General features: G+C 33.1%; 1 protein-coding gene across 2 annotated transcripts; it reads left to right on the top strand.

Annotated features, from left to right (window-relative positions):
- The first annotated feature begins 1,123 nt into the window (after positions 1-1,123).
- On the top strand, positions 1,124-25,387 carry LOC125075995 (neuralized-like protein 4). 2 transcript variants are annotated; one of them, XM_047687911.1, is made up of 31 exons: positions 1,124-1,628; positions 2,636-2,737; positions 6,303-6,416; positions 6,535-6,696; positions 7,759-7,888; positions 7,960-8,026; positions 8,153-8,285; positions 8,473-8,628; positions 9,621-9,761; positions 10,107-10,194; positions 10,380-10,482; positions 10,676-10,852; positions 11,678-11,768; positions 11,936-12,053; positions 12,586-12,694; positions 12,853-13,046; positions 13,157-13,330; positions 13,901-14,025; positions 14,173-14,285; positions 14,385-14,517; positions 14,712-14,853; positions 15,322-15,500; positions 15,578-15,665; positions 15,745-15,927; positions 16,262-16,344; positions 22,164-22,316; positions 22,478-22,663; positions 22,827-23,751; positions 23,955-24,126; positions 24,838-24,897; positions 25,186-25,387. In XM_047687911.1, the coding sequence occupies exons 1-31, from the start codon at positions 1,476-1,478 to the stop codon at positions 25,280-25,282; spliced, it is 4,851 nt and encodes a 1,616-aa protein (XP_047543867.1). In that variant the 5' UTR covers positions 1,124-1,475; the 3' UTR covers positions 25,283-25,387. The 2 variants fall into 2 exon arrangements, with proteins under 2 accessions (XP_047543867.1, XP_047543868.1); XM_047687912.1 differs by lacking the exon at positions 2,636-2,737.
- Positions 25,388-27,150: the final 1,763 nt, after the last annotated feature.

The following is a 27,150-nucleotide window of genomic DNA, read 5'->3' as shown; positions in this document are numbered from 1 at the left end:
ATTTATTTTATAAAGTTTACTTATTTATTTGTTTATAAAAATACATATAATATATAATGAGAAATATAAATAATAAAAAACTGGTTTGAGTAGATTTTTTTTGTGAAATATGGTTCATAATTTGTCTATGGCTTATAGATTCAAATTTGGTTTATTTTACTGCACGGTTCAAAATTTTATTGATAAAACCAGGCAGGTATATTAGGCACGCGATGTTGTAGAAGACCAACACAATAATTCCCCCCCCCCCCCCGTCTATTAATTCCCCTGGGCAACGTATAGAATGCTTTGACGATATCGGCTAAACCTATTCCAATTTAACCATAAATACATACAGGTTTAACAAAAAATACACGCATTATCCGCTAGAAGTCACCATTTGCCGTATCTCCGCGATTTGAAAACATTATATTTTCACTTATATATTTATTTTTGTAATTCCAAAATTAATCTATAAGAACACCAGTCCTTTTAAAAAAAAACTTATATTAGTATGGGTTGCTAGAAATAAAAACAGGTTTAAGCACTGAATTTATCACAATAGTCTCCTCACTTAATTAGGAAAGGCTTTCCTCAGGCCACAATACAATTTTAATCTTTAATCTACCAAAGAACATTTTACTTTTCATTAAAAAAGAGTAGTGATAAAGCCAGTTTTCCACTGCGACGTACAATATTATTCCCGAGATTTCAATATATCCTATGGTTAGCATTCGTACTAATAATTCAATTTAAAATTACAAAATATGACGCGAATGCCTAGGCGAGTACCTAGGTGAACTGTGACGTGATGTACATATGTATATATTATGAGCACTCGCTCGTGTTATTCGCTTCGCAATGGGAGGAATAGAAAGGTGAGTTTTGTTGGAGTTCTGCAGGTATTCTGAGAATTTGTGAAAAATGGAATAGAAAAATTATTTTGACTTTACTTAGATGAGACTTTGGAGTTTTTACATGAGACTGAATTATTTTTTTTTTAAATCAAAATAATTGTATTCAGAAATATAAAACAATCTACAAGAACATTTTAATTTATTGTTACAATACGGCGTTATTATATGCAGGGAAATTTCGCAAAACACCGGCAACACTGCACCTGACACCACTCAGTTCTCGTTCTCTCACCCACTTTACAGTTTTGTGGATCAATACTGTCTATAAAATTTAAAGATTATATTCGTCTTCCTTTTTTATAAATTCTACTGTGATTATTTCGCGACATTTATTATACTACTTTTTTTCAAATCACAATGGTGCAATATTTGATGTTTAGTTTTTATATTCTTACGTCTTTTAAACTCCAACATTTTTCTACTTATTTATTTTAATCAATACAAAATGGGTGCTGACAATTGCATTATTTTAGACGCAATTGGCGTAGTTTTAAAAATGACTGAGCAAGTGTTTAAAATACGCAAATATGTTGTTATAATAAGTATTCATGTGTAGAAAGAATTATATATGGAAATAAAATGCGGTTTCATAGACGATGTGGTGATAGAGTGACTCTTTTACATGACAATACGACGGCTGTTAGAAATTTTGTAGAATTCAATCATGGCTTGATATTAAGTGCGGAACCGATCTTAGATGATGTTATATTTGAAGTGTGCATCGACAGAAAGGTAAGTTAAATTTTATAGTTAAGCATATACTTACATTAATCCCAAATATGTCGTATTGTTTTATTTTTAAGAAAATATTAGATATTGTTTATGATAACATAGGACTACATTTCAAGAATTGTTAAACATTGTATATACATATTACATATTTTTAGTTTCATCAATCGTCATCAATCATACACATAATACATTACATTTCATATCATTACTTGTTAACATTGAGTGATCTTGGTTATTATACCCTGTACAAGTTAGCTTGATCTTTTTGACAGACGGGCTAGTGAGGGGAAACAGAAAATATCTAGTAGCTCAAAAAATAATGTTTTACAGTACTTGTAACTGTGACGAGATGGTGTGGGTGTATTATGTGTGAAATTATTCATTGCATTAGACATAAATTATTGCATAATTCAAATTAGAATTTAATTATTTTGTTTTACCTTATTTTTCTAAAAAGAGTTATACCAGCTAAAGAGACCCCAACCACTAGCCAAAGAGACCCGAACCAAAAGGACTGTTCGTAACAATAACTTGACAATGATTTTTCATAGTCAATATTTGTAACAGTTACTGCCTATTATTCGAGTCCCTACCGCTTGACCATTGTAACATTGTACAAGTGTCTATTATTTTTAGTGTTCCTATTTAAATATTATTTTGAAGCAATGAAAAGTCTTAAAATTTTCAGATAACGCTTGAGTCTTTAGGGAATCTTGTGTGATATGTATTTTTTACAATTTTTGAATTCATTGAATTAAGAAAATAATATGTTGTCATTACAAAGCTATGTAGATCAGAAAAATTTACATCTGCCACAAAGATCAAGCTAACTTGTACAGGGTTTAAAATAATGCTAAAGTATAAAAATGTTAGTGTTTTCTAATGATGTATGTATGAATGTATTATGTCATTATATTTTGTAACTGTAGGGAACCCCATATTTTGTGTTATATTTAAAAAGAATTAATATTAAAAGTACTAATTATTTGTATATCATATGTTTGAAGGTGAATGTGTGGAACGGTAGCCTAGAAATTGGTGTAACAACTCTAGATCCTGAGTATATGGAACTACCTGCAACAGCTACCAAATTGCGGAATACAGCATGGGTAATAATAAATTTTGCGTATGTTTCTGTTGCTTAATTAATGTTAATAACTAAAGGTGACTATGGAGTGAAGATGTGAGAAAGTGACAAAAAAAGTAAAACAAGTAATCAGAACAAATTCATTTCTAACAACCTCTAACATAAGTAACCATGTTTCTTTGAAAGCAATGGCTTATTCATTGATGACATCCTCCTGACTGATTTAGGCCACGGTGGCCTTTCTCAAGGGTGATAAGGCAACTGTTATAGTAGATATTAAAATGTACAAGTATGTGTATATGTATGTGTACATGCATGTGCACTCAATTGTTTTAGTCTCGTAATCTAATAGGCTGGGAAATCCAGATAAAACTGCAAAGAGTTCAGGTTCAATACTTTTACTTGCTTTCTAAGCTATGGGAATGTAAACATTAACAATAACTAGACTCTGAGCTACTGAGAATTCAATATTAAAAACAAATCAATGATTTAACTACAACTCTGCCGGTAATAATGGTCTATGTTTCCATCATCTTATGGAACTCAAATTATAAAGTGAATACATTATTCAATCCAATACAATATGCTAAGTCATGTCTTTTAAAAGCCCATAACCTCAATCAATTCAGTAGCCTGTTATTTCAATTAAAATTTTAAGTGAGCAAAATAAACATTGTTTAATAATAATGTTTATGTGTTACACAACCATGTTATTGGATAATTATCTTAGTTTACTTGGTAATTTTAAATTAGCACAATCATTCATTCAAAAGTTTTAAACAAATAGATCCAAGATGGTTAGGACAGGTGAATCTGAAGATTATGGGTGTAAACCTGGGCAAGCACCACTGAATTTACATGTACTTAATATGTGTTCATAATTGATCCTCATCCCCGCTTATTTGTAAAGAAAAACATCATGAGTAAATTATTTGTCGGATCAAAAACTTCCCTATGTGTATCCCTGACCAACCTTAATAGAAGCATAGTTGTGGAATAAGTTAGATAGCTTTTCAAAAATCGGAAAGATGTTTGCCTAGCGGTAGGACATTGGCAAACTGTTACTATCCTTTTTTTTAAGAATATTAACTTAATAGCAAAGAATAATTACAAATAACTTGTTATTTTTTTAGGTTATGTAGCATTTATTTGGTTTATGAGTAGTATTTCTACAACAAATTATTTATCAGACACGATTATATAACAAGAAACATTTGTTTTTTGTTACTTGTTTCTTAATCACTTGGTAGTAAGTGAAATCTTTCAAAGCTTGCTTTCAATGCAGACCTATTATCAGTATAACAAATATATACTGATAATAGGTCTGCATACTGACAAATCGGCCACCTGGTGTTTAGTAGTAGTCTAGTAAATATATACATACTGCTTCTACTTGGTGGTAGGGCTTTGTGCAAGCCCGTCTGGGTAGGTACCACCCACTCATCAGATATTCTACCGCCAAATAACAGTACACTGTATTGTTGTGTTCCGGTTAGAAGGGTGAGTGAGCCAGTGTAATCACAGGCACAAGGGACAACATCTTAGTTCCCAAGGTTGGTGGCGCATAGGTGATGTAAGGAATGGTTAATATTTCTTACAGCGCCTTAGTCTATGGGCGGTAGTGACCACTTACCATCAGGTGACCCATATGCTCGTCCACCAACCAATGCCATAAAAAAAATATATATATTGTGTTAAACAAAGACACCTTGAGTTCATCGTTAATTTATAAAATAAATGTTAATATTGTGATACATATGCCACTAAGTGTAAGGCACTTTCAAACCGGCATGGAAGTAATTATTGAAGGAATAAGGTGATCTACTTTTGGGAACTGACAAACAGTTGAAGTCCTAATAAATATAACCTATTTTTGGAAAACAGTTACGCCAGATTATAATAAAACAAGGCAGATGGAGCGCGCGGAACATATACTGTGATTCTAGAAATAACAATGTGTGTGTGCGTGACAGTGCTGTAGAAATACGTCCGCCGTTGCTACAAGATCTGGGCTGCCTGAGTAATGAAAAATCCTCACTTTTTTATTTTAATGGAAAGATAATACGATTTATATTATTCTTTACATTAAAATAAGGCATTCTGTGAAATTGACTAATCTTATATTAAACTTATTTTAATTTAAGCAAATAGCACAAATACATTAATATAAAATAATATTATATCAAATTCCCATTGCATAATCGAGATTCAATATATCAGACATATTTTTTTAGAAATAACAAATTATAATAATATTATTATAACAATATTACATTGTATTAAATAAAATAAAAAAAATCAAGGCCTATGCTGACTATTTTTTCATTTTGGAAATGCACCAGTTTGCTAATGCCTGTGAAAAAGTGCATGGCCTGGGAGCCTCGCCCACGCCTTGGCGCTAGTATCCAAATTCCGCTCAATAACAAACAGCCCACGTGCGCGCTAGTATCCAAATTCCGCTCTATAACAAACAGCCCACGTGCGCGCTAGTATCGATTATAACAGTACAAAGATTCAACTGTTATTAGACTAACGATTCTAATGCCTAGCATATAATACGAATAAAGATTGTAATCATAATTGTGTCCGTAGGCGGTTTGTCGAAGCAAAGTTGAGGGATGCTTGTTAGAAAAGTGTCACTTCTCATCACTCTAAAAACGAACGTTTAGCTTTTGTTACAATGTATTGTTACTACCCAAAGGAAACTGGAAAAATATTAAAGTATTTATTGAAAGTTAGATAAGAGTTAATGGATATTAAAATCACTTTGTAGATTAAAATCATATAATATAACGAGTTTATATTCTGACTACAATTTAGTAGTTACATAAATATGATATACTTTAAAAAACTTTAAAGTATTTCTAAGAACATATGGCGATGTTCGATTACGAGAGTTTCACCCGAATCAGTTGTATTTTATTTTCGTGCCTTCTTATTTTCTTTAACCGAGAGGGGGGGGGGGGGGCGATCTCGGTGCGGAAAAAAATATGTTTTTTAAACTTGGAGGGTTTTGGCCGTATTTGTTTTATATCTAGTTACTTCAACTACAGTCGGAATAATTAATGTTCAATAAAAACTAATAATAAAATGGAGATATCAGTATTCCATACATATGGAAGTATGTCACTGTAAGTGATTTATAACAATAATGTGAAATTATAATTAAGGATGCAATTCCTGAATAATTGTAATTTTACATTTCCGTCTCGATGACGTCAATCTCCGTTAATTGATCATATCGAGGAATCTTCTATGCCAGCAAATCTTTATGTATCGTTTGTGTGGACTCTGGAACTATCTCAATCGTTAAATAAATTTAGTGCAACACAATAACTACGATGTTAATATTGCCTCTGTTTGTTTTTAGTTTATATTTGCTAGTGTGCAAGATTGTCGTGTGTGTGTTTTATGAAGTATATCACTTATTATCTAATATCAAGAAAAAATATCCGTTTATATTTTTCAAAAGTTAAAGTTAGTTAGTTTAATGCAAAAACATCGCTATTAATTTTACACCGGGTGTTTCCAATTATATGTCGCCATTATATATTATATATAACTTATAATTCGTTTTGTCTTTTTAGATTATGTCAGGAAGCTCAATAGTGAAAGATGGTGTGACCTTAATAAATTCGTATGGGCCGGAGTTGGATAGTCTCCACGAAGGAGATACTCTCGGTGTTATGAGATCTTGTAAGGCAAGTTACATTATTGAAATATTTATATATATATAAATGATTTAAATCGTATATGCATTTTATAATTTTAATTTGTATTAAAATAATAAATATTTATATATATTTTTTTTATTAATAGGGAGAATTGACATTCTACATTAATGGTAGATGTTTAGGCATAGCTGCGAGAGATCTACCATCCAGGCTGTTTGCTGTAATTGATTTATATGGACAATGCGTACAGGTGTCCATAATTCATACAAATGGCATGCGTACTATCATGGAGAGCAGTTTGGATCAAGTAAGTGTTGTATATATTGTTTTCATTACATTGTATGTTAGCTCGCCGCCCCGATTTCCAGTAAAACTTATAAGCTTAGGTAATTGATCTTTTCCTTCGCACTGTTCTAATATATTATACGACTCTTACCTTTCTTATGCGTTTTATAGATAGAAGATATATGTGAAGATATCTATACGGATATTTATTGTATTTTCGATATGTATTTACAATTATATTATAGTACAAATTTCATATAAGGTTTCTAGTGTTTTTGCAAGAATTTGTTTGATGAGCTCCCTTACTGACAATTGTCTCTCTGATTTCCGTCAATAATATACGCATATAAACACAATAAATATATGTCTACTTTATCTGTAACCTATCTATAGAAGAAAAATCGAAAGCACCGTCTTTTAAAAAAACATTTCCGCAGTTTATAATCGCAATTTTTTTTTTTAATTAATGGTATATACAATAATTTTAAATAATTGTTATTTATAATTAGGACTGTCGTGTTAATGCCGATTTTTTGACAGTCTCATAATTGTATTCATTTCATGATTTCGACTCTATTTGGCAGATCGCAATGTAAAATAATTATTGGTTTTTATTTCTATTGCATCAACGATGTTTGCATTTTCTATTTAATTGAATTAGATTAATCTTTACATAAAAACAGACGTATCAGTGTCTCATTGTAACAACGTACAGCTTAAATCATTGTTACTTTTATAATGTAGTCATTCTCTCAACGTTCATAAATATAAACTCAAATGTTGAGTTTTGTAATCTTATTAAATATATATTATATACATATATAATATTTTACTTTATTTGCTCTTCAATTACGCGAAAACTACTAAACGTAGATGGGTATAAGCTATTTTTTTTTAAAATCAGTCGATACTCCGCCATTTTTTATGTTATGTCCAGAGACACAGTCTGGAAACAGTTAGTGTTAGAATAGATACAGATAAGGCGGACTTAACGCTTGTATGCATTACCTACTAACCTTTAGGCTAATCATAGATACATGAAAACAGGCAAGTTAAGATAATATGTATGTTTGTAATGCAATAGATAGAAGAGGATCCTAACAATGACGACACTTTAACATCGAGCGAAGATGCAGTTGTACCGGAGTCGTCATATCCCAAAGACCATAACGATGTTTACGTCTCGATGCCGACAGATGTGTCATGTGCTATGGGTAAGTTCTTGTGACAGCGGAGTTTTTAATGCTTAGTATAAATATATTAAAATTGTTCGTTTGTTTTACAGTTGCTCATGATCGCTTGCGATTCCATCCGAGATGTGGGATATTAGTGAAGCTTTCGGCAAACAACAAGTAAAAATAAAATCTTATATTTTTTAAAGTTTAAATTGAATACAGTAGTATTTTTGATTATGATGTTATGATGACGGTTAATTAAGTTTAAAATTAGAACGTTCAAATAATTATTGATATTATTAGGTCTGCGGAAAGGGCTCGACCCCTAGACGACTACAATAATGGGGTAGTGATGACACACCGGCCGCTTTATGACAACGAGCTCTTTGAAATACGTATAGACAGACTCGTGGACAAATGGAGTGGAAGCATAGAGGTAGTGTATATACAATTATACATATATATTAATTGAACCGACGACGACTTTTTTAGCCCTCATAGGACGTTAAATGTTTCAATAAATCATTGTTTAATTTATCGATTTCCAATAAAATTGAATGTAAACAAAAAGTAATGAATAAAACAAAAAATGGTTTTTAACTTTTTTATAAACTTGGCACCAGGTTGGTGTAACGACCCACAACCCGGCAACAATAAGATTTCCATCAACGATGACAAACATGGACTCTGGAACAATCATGATGTCCGGTTGTAAAGTGCTGCTCAATGGACATGGAACTTGTATGGAGTATGGCAACTTCAATCTCGACGAATTAAGGGTAAGTTTACTTTCTATAACAAAACATTAAGTTACGAATATTCCCGCCATATTATACTATATAAGGAATACTCTAGCACACTCATCATTCATATGAGCATGAGATTGGTGGTAATTTTAGTCAAGAGAGCAAGCCGATTCCGGTCATATAGCTTCGTGGACCATATCCATACTCCTTCACCCATCAGCCGATTTGCAATCAACCATTGTGTGTGACTACGAGACACACTTGATAGCCTTTGACTATCGAAACCAGCTATTGCTCGACTTACTGCAGATATGTGCTAATGCTTTTAAACGATATTGAGGTGCTGACTGTAATGATAAGGTTATATATAAGGTTATATAATTTGTTCGAAACTAGGCACAAGTATAATGAATATTTCTTCGAGACGCTTTAGATTGATACCAAGCCAATGTTTACAGAAACTTCATCACACATTGATTTAACAATATTATCTTGGTTCACTCACCCTTCAAACCAGAACATAATACTAAATATTGCTGTTTCGCGGTGCAATTTTTCCATATGGTTTGTAGACACAACTGCAAAAATAGTTAACAAATAGGAGATCGCTTAGCGTACAATCGAGCGAGCTTTGCTCGGAGTATTTTTGGAGGATAGAACAGAACTAAGATTATCTGGATTTAGTAATTCCGGATTACCGATTTATTTGTATCTCGCAGATTGCTTAATTAGCAGTTAGCTGATTTGTAGACAGAAGTAGTTATTGAGATAAACTGATAGATAGCCTTTGGAGCAGTCAATTCTTAGTATGGTGACCGCGAAACTGCAAATGTACTGTAAGCTTTCTAACCTTGTGAAGACCTTGTGAGATGTCTTTCTGCGGCAGTAGATTGCCAATGTCTGAATGTTGATGATTATATGAATTATTTTAAAAAATAACACAATAGGCGTTAGCTTTGGTTGGTAACATTTTAACGTATATATATCATACATTTATTGTAATTTATGTATTTTTGTTATTATAGGAAGGCGATAGAGTTGGTATGATGAGGAAATCCAACGGCAAGCTGCATTATTTCATAAATGGTATAGATCAAGGTGTAGCAACTGATAAAGTTGAGCAGCAAGTGTGGGGTGTCATCGATCTTTATGGAATGACTGTCAAGGTACGATGTAGTCCAGTATAGTCTGATGCATTACACTATATTTTTAATTATACAAAAAATATACGAATAATTTGATGAAAACTTAAATGTAATCGGCTTGTAAGTGCATATTTTGAAATCGAATATAAAGTTACTTAATGTTAATTTTAATGACCTATGTAAATTTTGTGTTGGGAAATAATAACTACTGAGTTTCTTATCGATTCTTCTCGGTTGTGAATAGTTCTCACAAAAGCCTCGAATACAAGTATTTTAATTAAGAATAAAGTTGAATGATGAATGAATTGAATTAAAATAGTATATGTATTTAGTTAACCTAACTTACTTTTTGTTTTGTATTTAAAGGTTTCGATCGTGGATCCATGCGAAGATATGGATAGCAATATCAACAACATTCCAACTGTATCAAATCTTCCGGATCTGCCTGCGCCTAGTAAGTACTGATTATGTTTTTGTTAAAAAGTAGCTACATATATTATATACCAAATAACTTAAAAAATGTGATACGGTTTGCTATCATATTCAATAATTCATTTATTTTAGAATCAAGAACTTATTGTTATAAAACACATATAAATATATGTCTATATATAAAGGTTGTAATATTTTGTTTTAAAGGTAGGTTCAGACCGATGATAGATGAAGATAGCCTTTTATTTCATACGCTGCGTGATTCGTATGTTATTATTATTAACGATGGTAAGACTGCTCATAGGCCTAAGTGAGTATAACTTTTTAATAATTACTTCATGCTTTGCTTTGCTTCTTAGAATGTATATAATAAAAGCTATGACTACTAAACATATAAAAATTACTAATTTTGATTAGAATAACAAAAACATGTATATGCTTAGGTATAAATAAATGAACATATACATATATAAATGTGTATTACATGTATACAAAAATTTCAGTGCTTTCGAATTCTTCAACAATGGCGTAGTGATGACTAACAGAACGCTGCGTACAAATGAGCTGTTCCAAGTGCGGCTCGACCTCGTGATCCCCAAGTGGGCCGGAAGCATTGAGATAGGAGTCACGCAGCACACTTCAAATGATATACAATTTCCATTCAAAATGAGCAACGCCAAGTAAGAGAAAATTACCGATATATAATTTACTCGCTTTTTATTTCACTCGTTTATCTAGTACTTAATTTATAATGCAAGGAGATGCAGTCTTTTAGTATTAGCCTTAAGTTGGCAGTTTAACACTCGTGCTTGTAAAGCCGACAGTAACGTGAGACCATAGACATGCCTGCTCTATATTATCTACTGCGTCTATAACTATATAATATATATACATTATACATAAATAAATATATGTATAAATAATATGAACATATGTGTATATATTGTACTAACTCTACAATTAATAACATAGCATGATAGCAACACCCTGATTCAAATTTTAATTTCATTAATTTGATATAATTACTAATTAATTGATATATTTCTACATTTATTTTTAATGTCGAGCTGGTAACATATATTAAAATTCAAATATAAACTAAGTCCATAACATTCTAACGTTATGCATTACTTTTCGTAATATAAAATACTGACTAGCATTAGCATTTTTTTAGCATTAGCAGCCCGTAAATGTCCCACTGCTGGGATAAAGGCCTCCTCTCCCTTTGAGGAGAAGGTTTGGAGCATATTCCACCACGCTGCTCCAATGCGGGTTGGCGAAATACACATGTGGCAGAATTTCGTTGAAATTAGACACATGCAGGTTTCCTCACGATGTTTTCCTTCACCGCCGAGCACGAGATGAATTATAAACACAAATTAAGCACATGCAATTTCAGTGGTGCCTGCCTGGGTTTGAACCCGAAATCATCGGTTAAGATGCACGCGTTCTAGCCACTGGGCCATCTCGGCTCTAAATACTGACTAAGTAATCTTATATTATAGATCAGGCACTTGGGTAATGACTGGGGAAGATGTTATAAGAGATGCAACAATAATCATACCTCAGTATGTTCGAAATCTCAACCGACTAGTGGTAAGTAATAATTAAACAATATATGCAAATTTAGTAGAGAATTTAGTTAAATTAAGGCCTAGTAATCCTTAAATGCAGAACAAAGTAGACTGATGTCTGCGAAAAACTCACGAAAAATAATTTCTTTCATTGAAGTAGACTATTAATCATGCTATTTAATTTGTCAGGAAGGTGACACGGTGGGTGTTATGAGAAAAGATATGGGTATTCTACATTTCTTTGTGAACGGAGTCGATCAGGGACCAGCCGCTTTTAATATACCGGAGCACGTTTTTGGAATCGTGGGTAAGTTTTAAATATCTATGATCCGGCTTATGATTGACCTAAAATTACAGAAAATCACGCCTCACTAGGTGCAAATGCTATTACTAATGAGTTGTTTAATGGAAATTTTTTATAATTTATAATTTTTATATGCTGGTCACCACTGCACATAGACCTTGGCGCTATTAGCAATGTTAACCACTACTTACATTATATCAATGTGGCACCAGCATTGGGAGCTAAGATTTTATGTCTTTTGTGCCTGCAGTTACTCTAGTTTGCTCACCCTTCAAACCGGAAACTAAGTCTAAGTATTGCATTTTGGCAATAGTATATCTGATGAGTGGGTGACACCTACCCAGACGGGTTTGTACCAAAACCTACCACCAAGTTGAATTTTGTTGTTGTGTACTTTAGAAAGGCACTGCTTTCGACAGATGAATGTTCTTCACAAAAAGTAAAAAGAATAAATTAGTTAATACCAAACGATTCCATTTATGTAATATTTTAAGATATATAGTAAATAAGATAAAGTAAATAAAACTGTTTGTAGATTTATACGGTCGAGTTGCGCAGGCGACTATAGTTGACTCGTACTCTCCACCTCCGGCTTATTCTCCTGAGTCACCGCTCTCGACTGAATCCAATGCAACTATCTATCCGTAAGCTTGCTTTCGAATTGTTTAAATAAATTATGTATATATTGTTGATTCTTTAAAATCATTAGAATTGTTAATACAAAAGTCTCAAAATCTATATATGTAATTTGAAAAAAGTGTGGTAATTTTGATTTTTGATTTTAAGTTTTGAATTTATACAGGGAGATGTGTTTCCATCGCGTTCACGGTCGCAACGCGAGACTTAGCCGCACTCGTTTGATCGCGTCGAGAGCGGCAGTCTATTCTGAGTTCAACGACGCAGTACTCTTTAGTTCAAGGCCTTTACGAGAGTGTGATATGTTCGAGCTGAGAATAGACTCCATGGTTGACTGTTGGATCGGTAGCTTAGAGATAGGTAAAAAGTTTTTTTAATTTTTGTTAAGTCATTTAAAATACCTGTCTTTTAAATAATCTGTTAAATACACTTTCTTGTGAACTGTTGATAAAATATAAAGTAAATTCTAGGTGTAACAGCTATTCGTCCAGAAGATCTTGAAGCGAACGGATTAGCCGGTACAGCGACAGACCTCAACTGGGACACTTACATTTTGAGTGGCGCGGCGATGATGAAGGATGGCGAGTGTGTGAGGAGTGGATATCCGTTAGATCTTGACACGCTTACTGTTGGTAGTCGAGTGGGTAAGTTAAATTATGAATCATAATATATCATTGTATTAGATTCATTATCATTATTATTATTGAGTATTATAACGAGAGCTGGAGTTCAGTGTTATAACAAATCGTTATGAAATAAATATATGTATATATTATTTATTGAAGTGACTTAAATTGTTGATATATTACAACGAGAATCGTCGTGAGTACACGCGTCGCATGATTTTGTTGCTGTTCGTATCCACCAACCTGCATAGGAATAGTTTGGAAGCAAGATCCAAAACCTTTTCCTGCCTGTACTTAGTGATAGGGCTTTGTTCAAGCTCGTCTGGGTAGATACCACCCACGAGCGAGTCAGTGAGCCAGTGTAACTACAGGTACAGGGGACATAACGTCTTAGTTTTCAAGGTTGGTGGCGCAAAGGCGATGTAAGGAATGGTTAATAATTCTTACAGCGCCATTGCCTATGGGCGTTGGTGGCCACTTACCATCAGGTGGCTCATATGCTCATCCGTCAACATATACCATAAAAAATTTTAACTGTTTTCATTTCTATGTACAAAAAATATATTTTATTCCAAAAAAATTTTACAGGGATGATGTGGCATGCAGATCGAAGTCTTCACTATTATTTAGACGGTATGGACATGGGCAAGGCTTGGTACGTCCCACATCTTAATATTTACGCCGTCGTCGATCTCTACGGGCAGTGTACACAGGTATATATTGAATTTATTTCGAGATTAGTATTATGCGTTTTTTTATTACATAGACATCATTTTACCGCTTAGGAAATTAACCCGTGTATGTGAATATTATATTAAAATATAAAGTTAATATTTATTAAATATAATTTCTAATTTTAGGTGACAATCCTTCAAAATGAGGAAAGAGCGTTCAATTATAATGGTTGTACAAACTCGGATAATTCATTACTCAGTCACTCGAGAGCGCTGGCAACACCACCTCCGCCTTACTGGTACGTGAAGAAGTTTAATAATTTCTGACAAATATGTTAACGAAAACATTACTAACATTTAAATTACATTAATTAAACAATATTTTTTTTATATGGCAGGAGTTTTTCGGAATATTGCGGGGATAATATATGCCTAACACACGATTGTTCCTTGGCAAGAAGACTCACATCAGATCCCATGACTGCTTTAGTATTTAGTTCTGCTCATCTCGCCATTGGAGAGATATTTGAGGTAAGAATTACTCAATATATAGTTCATCGACTTTGTCATTACTCGCCGCTAGATGGCACTGCAGCACCAATATCTAGGAATACGACCACTTGCTTTCGCTAATCCTATACACAACATTATTTAATATTATATAGTACGAGCAAACCTTAGTTTTTATTTAGATTTTATTATAAAATTCTCTAATATTGTTTCAGATAAAAATAGTAGAATGTAAGTTCGGATTTGCGGGTAGTTTCCGCATGGGTGTGACAGATATAAACATCTTGAATGCGCACGTTAACCGCAGTTTGCCTCCCTCCGTTGGTTGCCTGCCACACTTTACTGCATATATAGACGGTTAGTGTATTTCACGTTTCGCATATGATAGGTATGATATAGGTCATAATATATTTAGTCATTCCGGGATGTTGATAGTGACTAGATGTGCCACTTCTAGGTATTGACTCATTACACATCATATACATACATTCTACTGCCAAAGAACAATATTTAGTATTGTTGCGTTCCGGTTTGAAGGCTAATCGAGCTATTGTAACTCCGCAAGGGATTTAACGCCTTAGTACACTAGGTTGGTGGCACATTGTAGATATTAGGAGTGGGTAAAATTTCTTGCAGCGCCAATGTCTATAAGAGGTGGTGACCACTTACCATCAAGTGGTTCATTTGCCAGTTCGCCTACCTATTTCAGATAATAAAGCATTGAACGTTTGGTTTTTAACTTAAGAAATCGTTAAGCGAAATTCAACAACGCAGTGCGTTTAATATTTTTGTTTTTTTTAAATATCTATGTTTTGGTCATAATAGGTAAATATATGCGTTATTCGAAGCCGAGTTCTCGCCAGCAAGATCTAAAAGTTGTGGTACCATCGTTCGAATGGCTTCGAGCGGGCGACCGAGTTGGTTTGAAGAAAACTGTGGATAATCGAGTACTCGTTTACTATAACTGCGAGTTACTCGATACTGCTTTCGAACGCGTACCTGATGTAAGTTTGCACCATTTTTTCACTACTATATTTTTGTTCATATTAATAGATAATTTGTTCTTTTTTTCTATACGCAGAAAGTTTACGTGGTTATGGAGATTTATGGATCAGTTAACAAGATTCAAGCGGTTACGAGAAACCCAGTCACTGTATTACCACAGACGAGTAAGTATTAATAATTTTTCAAAAATAATTGTTAACACGTCGATGAAGTTGATACTTTTACGAGCTTAATTAATTTCAGTTCCTAATGATTCGGGACAGTCGAAAGATTCAGAGGAGATATGTGAGACTCAAGTAAGCGAAACTGTGGAAATGAGTTCATCTACGGCCACGCTAGTCTCTGTGGAGCCCCGGCGCAGACGAGCAGCTTTGCCCTACACTTTCCACTACGTACACGGCAAAAACATCAAGCTTTGCAGCTCAGGTACAATTAAATAACATATTTAAGTGAGATTAAAACATATCTTTTTATTTCAATACACGCATTCAATAACTAAATTTTTAATCGGTTTTATTTATATTTCATAGCTTTTTATTGGTTGGATAACGCAATATTTTTACGTTTTAAAACAAAAGAAAAACTTGTTTCCTCTAGAACCCGACTAACAGAATTAGTAATTCTTCCGAAATACGTTCAAACATTACTATTAGTTGTAAATGTCTTCATTCCAATACCACGCCATTATTTACATGTGTCAAATATAAACTTAATTTTTGTTATTTTCTGTGTTGTATTTATCTATATATATTTTTCCTAGACACCGTGGCAATGCGTACGTCTGGTTATCAAGACGCGGTCGCCATAGTCAGTCAACCTTTAAGAAGAGGACACAGGTTTCGGGTTCGTAACGTTGATATTACAATTTAGATTTACGTTTACCTTGTATATAGTGCGTTGCCTTATCTGAACATATTATAATATGCAAGCGTATGTAACTACATGGTTTTACTAGTAAAAAAAGTAATAGCGATTTGTATATAAACATATAGCAACGTGTTGTTCGATGCCTGTATTTAGCGAATTTATGTTTCACTTTTGCTTAGCATATAATAATAATAGTCAGATAATTCTAAGATTATTAATTGTATGCTAATTTGTAAAAGTATATTATCGTATTAGACAATAATGTTGTTTCGTAATCGATTATTATGCCTTGCGACTATTGTTTATCATATATTTTTCGTTTTTTGCCTTTATTTAAATATGTCGTGTATGTTATTTTGTCTTGCCTATTTCTGTGCGTTTTTAAGTCATCTCTGCAACATGAGATACTCATAATGTAAGTGCAATGCGAGTTACGTTCTGGACTACTATTGTTTAGTTTTATAATTAGTTTTGTTGAATTTTGAATGACTATGATATTGACTTAATTAAAACATAACTTGTGTATATTAACACAAAAAAAAAATATCAGAAAAACATTTTTATACGTTTTTTTACAAGTTAGCATATTACAAAAAAGGCAACGCTTGAGCTGGCGAATATTTGATATAGTAGAATATTGTCTTATATGACTTTTAATTAAGTTCCGTGCTATTCACTAACGTGTGCTGAATTCTTGATTAATCGTCTTGCTTTGCGATATACAAATTTAGACTTGCAATGCGAATGTTTTAATTTTGCTTTCTCGACTGTAACTTTATTTCACATCAAAAAATGCTTGCGATTTTTTGTCTTAAAAATAAGGTTTTATTTCACACACTAAACACGTGAACTTAAATAAAAGTATAGAATATTTTAAAGAAAATTATATTTTACTAATTAACATAAATTTTTTGACGTGCTGCGCTAATTTTCATGCTAATTAGTGAAAGTATTCTGATTAAAAATAGCTATTGGTCCTGTTATTGGCAAAATAATATTTCCATTTGTATTGTTATTTTCATATCTTGTTAATTAAACTTGGGACGTTTGTCGTCTTCGATCTCCGAGTGTCTTTGAATCTCAAATGATTGGTCTTGAAAAATATTATTTCATTCATTATTTTATTAAAACTAAAAAAGGATAATAATCAAACAGCAAGGAAGCAAGATCGTTTGTAATCATCTTATATTTCACTAATCAGCATGAATTGTTAATCGATTATGTTAAACAGAATCACATCCAAGTTCTATTCGTTAAATAATATTTTAATTATATTTCAAGTTACATATCATACAAAACATATATTTTCACAAACAATTTTTACTCAAAAACTTTAGTTTTAAAATACAAATGAATTAAATAAATATATGAGTTTATATATGTCAAGAAAGTCATATCTCGCGTTCACATATTCGTTTTCGTTATTTAATTGAAGAAAGTTTAAGGTTGTATTCGATCTCCTTTGAAAGAGAAATGCCCACTCTAGTATATTCTTATTAAGGGCAAGAATAGATTGTTATTTTATTCTATAAATACTTAAAAAGTATTGAAGCTGTTATTTTCGAGGTGTGAAAAAAGTGTATAATTTTGTAGGTTATGTTCGACAATAGTTTTAATAAATAGCCTATAAACAGCTTAGGGAGAGATATTGACAAGAACTAAACCCTCTTAAGAAAAATCTTGATGTTACTGGAACTTTTTCAATTCCACTTTATTGATTTGATTTAAAGGTTACACTCGATTAGTCTCAACAGGTATTATTGATTGAAGTGTAGTTCGTATCTTTCAACTTTTTTAATTAAATTAAAAAGTGAAAATAAATTATCAGTTAATATAATCTATCGAGTGTTATTGAAACAAAATAGCAGTCATGTAATTTGCTATTACAACATTGATGTTGCCTAAAAATTTTAAGGTCAGAAGACTCGACTAAAGACTAAGGTCAGAATAACAAATGTACCCAATTCAGGGTGTTTACTGTATAAGTAATTTACGAATATATTGTCTAATCGCGACCCGCTCCGGCTTCGCACAGGTTAAATCTATTAATAAAGAAAATTATATGATGTAAATATCTATAGCTTACAGCACTCAGGAATTATTTGGTGGTCTGTCAGTGATTTTTTTAAGAATTGGATCATTAGTTGAGGAGATTGCCCCTACATACAAACAAACAAATTTTACCCCTTTATAATATTAGTATTGATTACAGATTAGTGAAAAGTGCAAAGTGATTGCGAAGTGCCTTTTTCTAATTCAATGTTAATTCTTATTCGAATAAATTTGATAGAGCTGGAAGCTGGAACTATACTGCTGTATATAAAAAGATTGTAGATATGGCGTGTAAATATACGCGTGACGTGTTGTACGCTGCGTTGGCACTGTTAGGGGAAAGAGATCTGTTGGCAAATGTTTTATTACTCATAATTTAAAAAAATAGCGTAAGCCGAAATGCTTCTTGTATTATCACATTGTTTTCATCAAGACTTTTGTTTGTGATGATTGTATGGCACGGTAAAAATGTTTGTTTTGCGTCTGTCTGTTAATTTATTTTCGGAGTAAAGTAAAGGGTTATAAAAATAATGAATATTTTTATAATTCTTTGCTTTGTTGACTGTTTTCTTGTTATTGCGTCTGAATTCGTTTTTCATGATTGTTAGTTGGGGTAGGGGAAAATTAATAGAGAAATGTTAAGTACATTTCGCTATTACTTTTCCCAAAGCGAACATTGTGTTCGCAAGAAAAATAAATCATGCTCTCGGCGCGTGATTTATTTTTCATAGATTTAGTTATGAAAGTTGTAACTTCACCTAACCGACCGGTTAGGTTAGGTTACACTTTCTTCGAAAAAAGTCCATTGACGTTCGTTTGATGGCAACCATTCTCGCAGTGAGTAATCAATTTAAATGTTATAGACAATGCCTATGTTGTAAGAGTGAAAAGCCGTACTTGGTGATTGAAAAAAAAGTCTTTCGTCGAATCAATAAAAGAGAGATTTGGTGAACTGAATTTGGGAAGATGGCGGTGTTACAGTTCTGATCTGTCCGGTCGTGTAGAATTTCTGACTATATGACTGATATTCAGTTAGTCAGTTTTGAAGAATTCTTCGCTTAAAATATCTTAATCAAATGTCGAATTCAAAATATTTTAAATCGTTCTTATGTAACGTTATATTCTCATTATATTATGTGGGTTAATTAATTAATTATAAATGAATAAATCTGGATCTGAATTTGAATAGGTGAAACGGAAAATTAAAATGTTAAAGAATTTGTTTATCAATAAGATTCGTCTGCGAGTGATGTCATTTCTGTTTGAATTATTTTTATATGGCGTTTACATATAACAGAAACGAATATAAAGACAATTTTTTGATTAGGATTACGATTATAAAAATTGTTTGTGAAGTAAAACAATATGTGATTTACAATTTAACATAATCTTATTTATATTTAATGTGGAACCGCCCTAAAAATCTATGTTTTTTTATCTTTTATATAAAAGATAAAATTGACTCACTTGGTTGTAGGGCTTTGTGCAAGCCTGTCTTAGCGTAGGTACCACCAATCATCAGATATTCTAACGTCAAACAGCAAGTCGTAGTATTGTAGTGTTCCGGTTTGAAGGTTGAGTGAGTTAGTGTAACTACAGGCACAAGGGACACAACATTTTAGCTTCTAAGGTCAACTTTTATTACTGCGATCTGTGTGATTTTTAAGTCTCATAAATATGTTATGCAGTCTTGAATCTATAATGGATTGGGATAATTTCATTAAAGGAAGAAATTAATGATGACTCTCTAAAGAAATGCATACAGTTGCAAACACAGATTATTTTATATTACTTATTAGCATTACATTGCAACGCGAATGTAATATATTGTGTATTGCATTGCGAATGTAATATGTTGTGTAATGTAATGCGAATGTAATTTATTGTGAATTGCATTGCGAATATAATATATTGTGTATTGCATTGCGAATGTAATATATTGTGTAATGCAATGCGAATGACATATATTGTGTATTGCATTGCGAATGTAATATATTGTGTATTGCATTGCGAATGTAATATATTGTGTATTGCATTGCGAATGACATATATTGTGTATTGCATTGCGATTGTAATATATTGTGGAATGCAATGCGAATGTTATAATGAGTGTATTGCAAAAGTAATTTTTAAACAAAGTTTTATATTAATATTGAGGATTGATGCTCATATTTTTGGCAAGATAAATACAGTTTGCGTTGCTTAATTGTCATAAGTATGTTAATTATTAGTATATTGTAAGATACTAGAGCCTTTGTGTCTACATTTTCACTATTTATTACATTTTCATATTCTGTAATTCCCTAGCTCAGCGAACTATTTTATATTGTTTGTATATTTAAATGGGTGGTTGAGCTTTTCAGTTACATTGGACCATTATGCTCGCGTTGAATCTGTGCGGGCGACGTATGTTTCATTTTATTTTATAAATTATAAATTTGATAATTGTATTATAACTTTTTTGTTGTCTTATACATTAGCAATAAGTATTATCGTGCCACACGAACTACGCTCTACTTTTTATAAAAAACATTTTTTATAAAGTGGGGCGCTATTAATAAAAATAAGCTTTCATAGTATAAGCGAGTGTTGAAGGAACAGAAATAAGTACATTCCCGTTATGGAGTAGAACGGCTCTTAAACTGGTTTTGAAAGAGTCGATAAACGGTCATTGAGAGGAAATGTATTATATTATCATTTATGTTTGTACTTGAAATGCTCATTAAATCACCCTCACCATGCTCTTGAAAGAAGTTCCTATCAAACGAGATTAGCAGATCTGCCTTTGAAGGTCACCTAAATAATGTTTTATCAAATGTAGCAAAACTAAAAGTTGATCACACTGAAAATTATCATCATCATTAGCACTAAATTACCTGCGGGTTTGTAAACTGTTGAATGATGTAGATCTAACTGGTATATGACAATTGTCACTATGAAAGAATATTTTTGTTAAAGTAAAATGGAGATATTTAACTAATGTGCTTCTTCTTCTGATTTACAATTACTAAAGTAAGACGAAAAGGTTAGTTTAAACTATGGTCTGTAGATTCCAAGTCATTGGAATAGCAAAAAGGATATTACGTAATCCTATTTTTTCAATCGGCTAAAGCCTTCACATATTTTATATATATAATATACGGAGGCCAAGTTGAGTGAACCCACCGGCTCACTGTAACAACAGGCCCAAAGACATAACATCTTAGGCCCCAAGGTTGTTGGCGCATACGCGACGTAAATAATGGTTAATATTTCTTACAGCGCCAATGTCTGGGCGCTGACCAATTACCACCAGGCTATAATATAAATATAATATTTTACTCAATAATAAAAATGAATGTGATTTGATTAAAGAAAACAGACTGTTTAAGTAAGAATTGTCTTCGTATCTCACTCGTGAAATGCTACTAAATAACGATACGATATTTGGATAAGTGTTTAGATTTTATAATTATTACAGTCAGTATCACATTCCGACATTTTGCGTTCGTGACGAGTTTCTTCTTACTGAATACCTAAACTCAAAACACATTCACCTCAGACTTCGTGTGGCATGAGCACTGTTTCCCAGTTATAATTGATAATTAGTAGTGAAATTAACTTGCTTTTGAATGATTTTTACGATTGCGAATTAATTGTCTTCTGGCCATAGCGATTTTGAATAATACAATTATACAAACTAGTTTTAGGCGCAATTGAAGGAACAAAGGCATATGTAGTAAATACATCATTATTCTTAACAGTTTCGAGTGGATAAAATAGACGACAGCTGGGATGGGAGTCTTTCTATCGGCGGGGTCCCGTGTTTGCCCATCGAAGGCGTACCGGAGTGTGCCATGCGGCTCGACCCACCGGCCTGGATAATATCGAGTGATTTGCAATTCAATGGCACTAATGTAAGACAATATACTAGAATATAAATAAACTTTGTTGAATCATTTCTAATTTAATTTGTTTTATTATAGTTATAATTATTTCGATGTTCTACCGACAATAGTTTTCTTTTAACTGACCATGTACAAAAGAAACATTTCAGAAGTCATAATACATTTTACAGTTAATCACACACGCCGCGGCCGAATTGGAAGAAGTGGCGGAGCAATCGGTGCTGACTTTACATTTTAGATTCAATAGTGAACTGGTCGTTGACATCGATGGCAATGTTGTAGGCATCATTGGTGCGGTTCCCCGAAGTTACAGCCACGTTTATCCCCTAGTCGACCTATATGGAAGAGTTTCCCAAGTAAGTCCTTATTTATAACTAAACAGAAAGTAGACAATTTTTTTATATGCATTTTATATTTAGCTTAACTGTTTTATCCCATATAAACGAGATATAAATATATAATTACGTTCCTTTTTAGTTTATAAATCTAAACAGCTATTTAAATTTAATAATAATGTAGGTTTCAGTACTGCTTCATCCGTACACGGTGGTGACTGGAACGTCCCTCGACCTGCCGGTAATAGCTGAAAACCGTCGAGAAGAAGAATCGTCGATTGAACTTAACGTGGACGACATGCAAGATGAAGACCAACCAGTTACGGAACGTGTCGAAGTACGTAAGCGACGAAAAGCAAATAAGGCTTACAGCCACGACAACCTTATGGAAAATTACGATACGATGATTACTCAACCGGGACCTAGTTCACAGTCTAAAGCACATGTTCCTGATAATGAAGTAAGAAATAAAGAAATAAAAAATCAAACGCCTTGCCGGACGATGCATCATAGCCTTATTCTGACACAACCTGTTGGTAACAAGGACAATTCGTTTCGAAGTGTCCAGAGAAGTCACTCAACACATGATTTCTGTCGCATGTCAGATTCATCGATGGTCCGAGACTCGCTACGGCTTACATTTAGCTCTGGACATCAAGCGGACGACAACGAAATACATGACCAGTTCTGCGACACGAATATCAGGCATAACGATCGCTATCCCGAGGCAAACGACGTCGACAATTTAGACAATGAAATAATGGATGCTCTGACTCTAGAAACAGGAAATTTGCCTGATTTGACTGAGGAACAGTCGTCTTCTATAGACGAGTCGACGCGTCGCGACGATTTGTGCTCGGAACCTTTGACGGTTGAAAATTTGAACTATCTTAACAGGATTCTGTGCTTAGACCAAGAAGGCATAGAAGGCCAGAGCTTAGAGGCCGAATGGGAAGCGTTCGGAGAAGGCTGTGAACATCTTCATCTTGTTTTGAAGTATTGGAATTTTTTAGTGCTGCCTTACCCGGAGTTGAGGCAAGCGGTATCTTGGGGTCAGGTTAGGTGCTATTGTAGTAATTGTCAACCTGAAGCGCAACCTCCTTTGGCTGGTAATTATGATTAATTTATATTATTGCCTTTATAATAATCATATATTTAAAATTCACAGAATTAATTAAATGATTGGAGTAAATCATTATGAGTACATTGTAGTATAATAATAATTACGCTACATTGTTTTCCTTAAACTCCAGTATTCGCTAAATGAAATTTGCTAACTTTTATTTATGAATCATTCCATCTCATTATTTAGGTTGGGTACGTATAGAAAGAATCGATGGCGTTGGAGCTGCATCTCGAGGCTTCTGGCATATCACGAGGTCTACACTTGGTGCGGCGCAGGCTGCCAGCTCCGAGTCAGGAATCGCTAAGCGTCCCCGCTCCTTAGCATCGTCGCCTACTAACCTTATCACATTGGGTGACATGTAAGTGATATTAAAGATTATCTTAGAATTAATGTAAAGTTCAAATCTTAAGATTGCCTGGAAGAAATCGCTGTTAAGCGATTTTGTTGTTTCTTATGATAAGTACTTCGGTATTTCTTTATGTGTGTACAATAGAAGAGTATATTTCTATCCGATACGACTTATGCTAAAATATTATCCCTGCTTGAATGTAAAACAACTGTCATGGCGATCACGCCATCGACGTCTAAGTTGACGTGCTGCAGCGTATTTACGAGTTACAACAAGGGGATAAAAAATATGGGTTTCGGTCCAACGGCCTCAGTCTTATTACATCAAACGGATATTCCGAAATCAATGTACATTCAAAATTTATATATCTAATAAATAATTTTTAATTAAATAGTATGTTCTTTGTTAAAAGATAGTTAAGTTAAGCCTGTATACAAAAATAGAGTTTTTTTCTGACGCTATATTCTTTTATATTTCTTATATGTTTTTCGTACTATCTGTGCAGATAAATATTGGAAATGAAAAACGTCGCTTCTCTTCATCTGTCGCTAGCGCACTGTAGCTCTTTACTCGCAGTTGTGAGTAGAGATAGCAACAGTGTGCGAGCGGGACGTGATAAAAGTGACGTATTTTCCTATATACTTCTTTATCTCCACGGGTAGTATAGACGATTACTTTATTTAACATCGCGTTTCATGCTTTATTTTATTTTTATTTTAGTTGGCTAGATGAAGAAGGCAAGCCTCACCACACCATCTTGGCGATTGAAATAGACATCGAGTAAGTTTATTGTATTGCTTTATGTAAACGTTTAATTATACAGTTTCACAATTTATAGATTGTTGATGTTTAGTTAATTATTAAAATCGAAAAGATCGTGCGCCTGATCTCCGTCTAGTCGTATCGGATTGCCTTCGTATCGGGTTTTGAAAGTGCTCCTGTACATATGGTGCACTAAAACATATCCCAACCAGATATTTAGTCTCCGATGAGAAAGCCGTGGCCGAAATCGGTCAGGAGGAAATTATCGTCATTCGTAAGGATAAGCTTTTATTTATTTTATTTCAGAGGCAACGAAGCAGAGAAAGATCGCCTATTAGCATTTCTTATTCACATGAAGTCTCACGCCGTGTTCGTCGACGAACCACTCAGCTTAGATGAATAGGATTAGTAATAATTTCTGGAAATAAGAAACCGCGTTCTGATATTCGCTTTCATGAAATTGTTATATTATATTTTAGAATTGCTATACCAAACATCAGGACGTGTTCGTTAAACGACTGTCGAGTTTATTTAATCGCTTTAAGATTCAAATAAACAATCGAAAACAAAGATAATTACAGTTTGACCGATATGTTTATATTAGTGTTTTATAATAAAATATAAAAAAAGATAAAAATAAAATTATGTGATGTATTTCAAAAGCCAATGTAAGCCTTGATAAGGCCTGCTCTTGATAGATATATTCCATGGTAATTAGTTTTTATGTATTACATATTATTTGGATGAAAATCTGTATATATTTCGCAATGATCATTACGAACAGGCTTCTCACTATAGCTTATAAATACCTTTTACAGTTATGGTATAATATACATTATGATAGTAAAATTATATTCTATTTCAAAATACGTCGAGCTAAATTACTATAACTATAAATAGTGTTGGTCTATGTGTATGAATATAGGTTTGTTTCGGTATATCCTTTTTGTTTTTGGTCGTCCCAACGTTACGGAGATATGTTGGCTATATTTGACAAAGGCTCTTTTATAAAACGTTAATCAGATTAAATTTTAGATAATATACTAAAAGTAAATCGGGCGTCCGCTTATATGTAATAGGAAAGTAATTTGAATGCTTTCAGTGAGCTTATAAACAGTTCTCATTGAGAGATTTGATTAGATTTTTTTAAAACAGCTTCTATTTAGTAATAGACGTTTTTAATATAGTCTAAACTTTTTTATCGTAAGATTTTTTTCTTTGCGTATAATTCGCATAATTTATTTACTAAATAATTTCTGAAAAAAGTAAAGCTCAAAAGTAACGTACGATATATATATTTTAAATATATTTCCATATTATTAAATCTACTTGGAACTTAAGCTATACGAGCTTTAAAAAATAAATAAATAAAATTTATTTATTTCAACAAAATAAGGATGATAGGTTTTTGTAAATACACAATGTAACGTTGCTTTATAAAATTAAATCATTATTAAAATTTACCACTTGCCTCTCTTGCAAGCCTAATTTTTCAGTACACCAGGGATGGGCACCGCTTACGTATGGTTGTGTATCAACACTATGCGAATCGGTGAACATACCCGACTGACTAAAAAAACGATGCTGCAACGAGCAAATCGTGCGCGCGATCATGTTTTGCGTTGTTGTACTGCAATGAGCAAACGTGCGCGCGATCATGTTTTGCGTTGTTGTACTGCAATGAGCAAACGTGCGCGTGTTTATGTTTTGCGTTGTTGTACTGCAATGAGCAAACGTGCGCGCGATCATGTTTGCCATTGTTGTATGGGACTTGTAGGGCACTTTTTCCGTTTCTGCATATAATCTATCATTAGACCAATCGTGTAGAAATATGTACAGTATGCTCTAAAAAGGAGAGGAGTGAGGCTTCAACCAGTACGCTGCAACGAGCAAACTTGGGCGCGATCATGTTTGGCATTGTTGTACTGGACTTGCAGGGCACTGTACCTTTTCTGCATAGAATCAATCAACAGACAACTCGCGTAAAAAGATAGGTAATATATCATAAAAAAAAGAAAATAAATGTAGCTTTAACCAGTACTCTGCAATGAGCAAACGTTCGCGCGTTCATTTTTTGCATTGTTGTACTGCAATGAGCAAACGTGCGCGCGATCATGTTTGCCATTGTTGTATGGAACATGTAGAGCACTCTACCGTTTCTGCATATAATCTAACAACAGACAACTTGCGTAAAAGATAGGTAATATGTCATAAACAAGAAAATAAATGTAGCTTTAACCAGTACGCTGCAACGAGCAAACGTTCGCGCGA

This window comes from Vanessa atalanta, chromosome Z (assembly GCF_905147765.1).
Source record: "Vanessa atalanta chromosome Z, ilVanAtal1.2, whole genome shotgun sequence".
In the NCBI taxonomy this organism is placed as follows: domain Eukaryota; kingdom Metazoa; phylum Arthropoda; class Insecta; order Lepidoptera; family Nymphalidae; genus Vanessa; species Vanessa atalanta.
The sequence above is the reverse complement of the archived record's forward strand: the minus strand, read 5'-3'. Positions and strand labels throughout refer to the sequence as shown.

Coding starts and splice junctions, on each gene's coding strand:
- LOC125075995 (XM_047687911.1), top strand. CDS start 1,476: ATGCGGTTTCATAGACGATGTGGTGATAGAGTGACTCTTTTACATGAC. Junction 8,286..8,472: donor AATGGAGTGGAAGCATAGAG/GTAGTGTATATA, acceptor ACTTGGCACCAG/GTTGGTGTAACGACCCACAA. Junction 15,501..15,577: donor CTTTCGAACGCGTACCTGAT/GTAAGTTTGCAC, acceptor TTCTATACGCAG/AAAGTTTACGTGGTTATGGA.